Source organism: Lampetra fluviatilis, chromosome 2, assembly GCF_964198595.1.
Source record: "Lampetra fluviatilis chromosome 2, kcLamFluv1.1, whole genome shotgun sequence".
NCBI lineage: Eukaryota > Metazoa > Chordata > Hyperoartia > Petromyzontiformes > Petromyzontidae > Lampetra > Lampetra fluviatilis.
This window is the reverse complement of record NC_136276.1, coordinates 7051272-7056413: the sequence shown is the minus strand read 5'-3', so window position 1 is coordinate 7056413 and position 5142 is coordinate 7051272. Positions and strand designations below refer to the sequence as shown.

Sequence of the window (5142 nt, the reverse complement as noted above, 5' to 3'; positions counted from 1 at the left end):
GCACATATATGTTGTGTGTGTGGTTGTATAATTAGTTTTTACGAAGTAATGTAAAACAAATACAATACAGCACCATATTTCTGAATATTCTCCACAAACCCGATTATGTTTGTTTATTTCATAGGAAAATGTCTATCACAACCCGAACAAAATGAATATGTAAACGTGCTGTTGCATTTGTGCCAGGAGATTCACATAATTCCAATTTCATTTGTTACACAGGTAAGATTTTACATTCAAGAAACCAGTCCCTGGACATGTCACGGTGTGTATTGGTTTATTCATTAAAATCCCTTTTATGATTGACTCAATGTGGCTTAAATAATCTGTACATTGGACAATACATTAGCAGATGTAAAAGCTTGGATTGTTCTTTAATTGTTCTCTTTGTCCTTCGTAAGACATTGTTGGTCAAGTTTTTTTTTCCTAGAGCCTGCAAAATGAAAATGCGGCAATTAATGCAATGGACAGAGTGAACAAAAACGAATCTTATTTACACTCAATGCATGTACACAAGGATTAAAGTACACAAGCTAAATACATAATATGAGCTAGCTTAGACAAAACACATGCTTTATAGGACGTGTACCGAGGAGATGGAGCAATGAAATTGCTCCACCTCATATGCAGGAGCTCGATGGATTGTTGCTTCGTGAGTCCATGAGAAATGATTGCTTTGGGAGACTTCCATCCAGCAGTGGATGGATAATGACAGATCATAATTTTTTTGACGTAATTATTTTTTGTCATTTAAAAAAAAAAATCATCGTATCCTCAAATTTACACTTACCGCAAAAATCTATTTAACCAGCCATGACTCTTGTGATGAATTCTGTTCACAGAAAATACAAATTATTAATGTTTACACAGCATACACTAAAAAAAAAATCAGTATTCCCAGTTGCAATGGTAATAAAATACATTTTGATAAATTAACATTTGTGCAAGGTTTGCATACTTATTAATATAGCAATTTGTATGCAGATTTGTATATAATTAAATATATGAATATTGTAACAATTGGCTATGACATTTTACATTAACTGTTAGTTATGGTCAAATAACCCACGTAACTCAAACATCATGGGAAGCTATCACCCAGCAGTGGATTGACAAAAGGTTGTAAATTATAAAGTTGCAATAAATATACAGTACTTCATTAAAATGTTGTCTTGGTATTGGCAACTATAATATTTCCAGAATTGGGTCTTCACAAACTATCGTAATGAATTACAAAATGAAGTCATACCATCGATTTTCATATATCCTTCTGCATCTTCTAGGCCAGCGAGGAGAAAATCCACATCTTCCAGCGGCATCTTCTCTCCTGTACATATCAATAACAGAGCGAAAGTGAATAATGGAACGTAACACACAACAGTGGCTGTAAAGCTGCTGCTGTTTAAGTCAATAGATTACTTCATGTTTTAACACCTTTGTTGAGGACATCACACATTTCAAAAGTGTGCACTGTCAAGGGACTGAAATGGTCTACCCACCGAGAGTCACGAGGAACTGGCGCACCTCAGGGGCCAGCACTGTACCATTTCCCTCCTTGTCGAAGAGCTTCAGACCCTCCTTAAAGTCCTCGACGGTTCCCTCCTCTTTGAGGTTGACAATGAACTGAAGCATCACCAGAAACTGATCAAAGTCCACCAGTTTGCCCTCCATTTCTGTGGGTCAATGGGGTGGAGATTTTCATGGTGTGGGTGTCAGGGTGCAAGGGAAGGGAAGGTGGTGTAGACAGTATTGTTATTACAAATTCATTTGTAGAAAAAAATGCATGAAACTGCATCAACATCCAAAGCCAATTTGTCACGTTGAAGATGCACACTCAACAGCTGTTGCCATTGTACGCTCGGTGAACCACGAAGCAGCTTCCTTAATCGTCAAAGTGTAAACTCATTATTTGCTTGATAATCTAGACCAGTGGTTCCCAACCTGTGGTCTGCCGATCACCAGGTGGATGGGAAGTGGTCTGCGGCACTGTTGCAGTAACTAATTTTTTTCACAACAATTTATGTTTTAGGTGAGTCAATCAAAAGTAACTTAATAATTTTCGTGTAATTTAAATTGGAAAAAAAGCTATTGCTCCTTGGTGGTCTGCAATATATATATATTTTATCAAAGGTCTAGAAAGGTTGGTGAATCACCGGTCTAAAAGACGCTCACACTATACTCTTTGGTTATTTCGGTAAAGTCACGTATAAAATATCAAATAAATTAAATCACGACGTGTCGATTGCAACACAAGCAATCATCATCAGGTGTGAAAACTACAGCATGAAAACTTTTGCTGAAGTAGGAGAGATGCTGTGGTAAGGGGTTATATAACTACTATTGTCCATGGATAGCAATTGCCACAGGGGGGCACTGTTGCTAACATTTAAGGGCGATATGAGGGGTACAACACCACCGATTTACACACATACATGCATTCAGAGGGCCCGCAGTGAGCCGAACTTAGAATTCAGAGGGAAGTCTTACCAGGCAATTTTGTAAAATTATCTGCATTTAAGGTGCACCTACCCCCAGGTGGCCCAGCTTTTGTGGGTGTCGTGGGCGTCTGGACACCACCAACATTCTTTTAAATTGTGGCTTAGAGACACCCACAACATTTTTGAAAAAAATAATGGTATTTTTTTATTACGCATTTATATCCCTTCAATAAGGCCACTGGCAGAGCCAGGGGGGTGACACGTGCCCCCCAATGATCCGATCGAAATCCCTACTTACGATCGGATCATTGGGGTTTATCAGTCATAAATCGGCATTTTGCGACCCCCACTGTCACTGTGTAGCATATTGTTACGTGCCAAGAACTCTATGAGATGATAGGACAATCGTCTGAGTCCATAATTGGCAATAAGTAACGGCAAAGCGGTTATAAGTTACTCACAGAATTGTGCGCCGTTGCGTATACAGTCCACGACTTCCCTGAAGGCATTCACCTTCAGCGAGCGCGATGCCGATCACACAACGCGGTTCGAATTCGACCCTCGATCGATGGCTGCGCCATCGCCGCACACGCGTCGAATAAAAAGCAAGGGACAAGTCCTTACTTACTAACAACTCCTATCATTTTTCATTGCTGGAGGGGTTGCCCCTCCTACCTGAAAATCCCGGCTCCGCCATTGAATGAGGTGATACATTTAGTGATCTATCCGATGACGGGACCTTTAAATACTCAGTAGCACATGCACAGTAGGTTCAGTATCGATAAGCCATCCGCTGCTTTTATTTAATATAATTATAATATATCAGAACTCCTGTAATATATGATAAAGTGGGAGGCACATTTTGTTGATCCTATCTGCCATCTGCCCAATAACAACCGTGGACCATTTGAAAAAAAAGATACCCCCAACTTTCAGAGTGTGGCTGTTTCTCTGTATACACCTCATATTTTTTCTGGGATCTTTGGGTGGTCTTGCTCTTTCACAGAAGACAAGGACACGAAGCAAAAACGGACACACCGGGAACACACCTTCAGGCTTGAGCTTCCCTTGGATGATGCTGACTGAAAGGTTGGTGGGGTTAAACTTAAGGGCACGGATGACGTCGCCCACCATGTTTAGTGGGACCTTCATATTACCACTCTTGTCGAAGAGGACGAATGTGCCACTGAACTCTGAAAATAAATGAACGGCACCAGAACATTTATCACCATTATGCATTTACATAGATTGCCGTGACGTTGATTCGCATTGGATATAAACTTAAATCACAAATGAGTGATGGCTTTGCTGGTAAATGCCACCATCAGCTGTCATCATGCATTAGTATGGCATTAGACTTCCTTGCCATATTTCACCGCGTGTCAGGGTGTTTTCTCAATGAGCTTGTATGGTTATGTGGGGATATTTCAAGGTTGTCCCTTGGGCCCTTTCCACCAAAGAATGTCTTCTCCAAAAAAAGCCCTGCAGGTCAGCCATTTTGTTTATATATTCCACATTCGTTCATGTCTGCCATGACGACGAAAGTATTTTTAAATCTCAGCATATATAATAAAATTATGTCGAATCATAATTATCACAATTTCAAACACCGTACTTACGATTAATTTGTTCTTTCGTGAAAGTAACCTGTTAAAAAGAGAAATAAATAATCAAATACTTGTGTTTTGCGAATTACGAGGAATTATTTTTAATCATGTAGTGTTTTTTTTACTTACATATTTATGTAAATACAAAAAATACATTTCCAGGAACATATGCACACGTAAAAGGGTTGTACGCAAGTAGTATATAGCGTTGCTGTCTGTAGCAATCTGCGTGAATACATTTTGAGGCACGCTTTGGTTGTATACACTATGGCTTGTGAAATGTGTTCATGCTACATTGCCTTAATTTACTTAACGTATTGACTCACACAATGGCTATAAAAGAGAGCTCCACATTGATAATAAAAAAGTTCAACTTTGTCTTTTAAAAACTGCCAACTGTTATTGTTTGGTTGATGCGCAATGATCTTAGTAAGATTGTTTTTGGACACCAAACCGCACGCTCGCAGACACAAAAAGCATATTTAATCAAAACACATCTGAAGGTCAGCGCTTTTGCAGAAACTGCGCACGTAACACGGTTTGCAACGTACACAGCTCGCAAGGTGCATTAGTAAATTGATTTATAAACACAGACAAAAGGAGCACAACATGACACATTCGACGCATACCCATTCTGTTCAGCGAACGCACCTTGACAGCCTTGGCATCAAACACAGGCTCCTTTGGCTTTTCCGGCTCGACAGGTAGTGCCGCCTCCTTCTTCGCTGGCTCCTTCTTCGTAAACTTAGGAGGCATTCTGCTTCAGCTGTAGGAGCTCTACGGGTTGAGTCACGCTCTGTCTGTCGGCCACTGCACCACTTCCGCGCTACGTTCACGTTGAGCAGTTGCCGGTGTCCTGGAAGTGTACACATGGCGCTCGGAGCGACGCTTTATAGAGAAAGGCGACCTCAGCTCCCACAGCCACCAGGGACATGCTGCCAATTTGGGCAGGAGGTTCGCTCTGTGAGCCCGAGGGCCCAACACAGGGACAGGTGTGGGTGGGGCCTCTTGTAATTCATGACTAGATCACCATGTGGGGCTCTATCAGCAGGTCCAGCTATGAATGTTGCTGGATGTCTTGCAGATTGAGTGGCACA

General features: G+C 40.9%; 1 protein-coding gene across 1 annotated transcript; it reads right to left on the bottom strand.

Annotated features, from left to right (window-relative positions):
• Positions 1 to 260: 260 nt before the first annotated feature.
• Positions 261 to 4897, bottom strand: LOC144937689 (myosin light chain 3, skeletal muscle isoform-like). Its single transcript, XM_078865105.1, has 7 exons — positions 4697 to 4897; positions 4058 to 4085; positions 3488 to 3631; positions 1500 to 1673; positions 1250 to 1327; positions 791 to 832; positions 261 to 433 (listed from the first exon to the last, which is right to left on the bottom strand). The coding sequence occupies exons 1-6, from the start codon at positions 4799 to 4801 to the stop codon at positions 804 to 806; spliced, it is 558 nt and encodes a 185-aa protein (XP_078721231.1). The 5' UTR covers positions 4802 to 4897; the 3' UTR covers positions 261 to 433; positions 791 to 803.
• Between the last annotated feature and the right edge of the window lie 245 nt (positions 4898 to 5142).

Bases quoted from the DNA above. Each gene is read 5' to 3' on its own strand.
- LOC144937689 (XM_078865105.1), bottom strand. From the start codon at position 4,801: ATGCCTCCTAAGTTTACGAAGAAGGAGCCAGCGAAGAAGGAGGCGGCA. The intron at 4,086-4,696 runs GTGCGTTCGCTG...TCTTTTTAACAG, and splicing joins TTGATGCCAAGGCTGTCAAG to GTTACTTTCACGAAAGAACA. The intron at 3,632-4,057 runs GTAAGTACGGTG...ATTTATTTTCAG, and splicing joins CACGAAAGAACAAATTAATC to AGTTCAGTGGCACATTCGTC.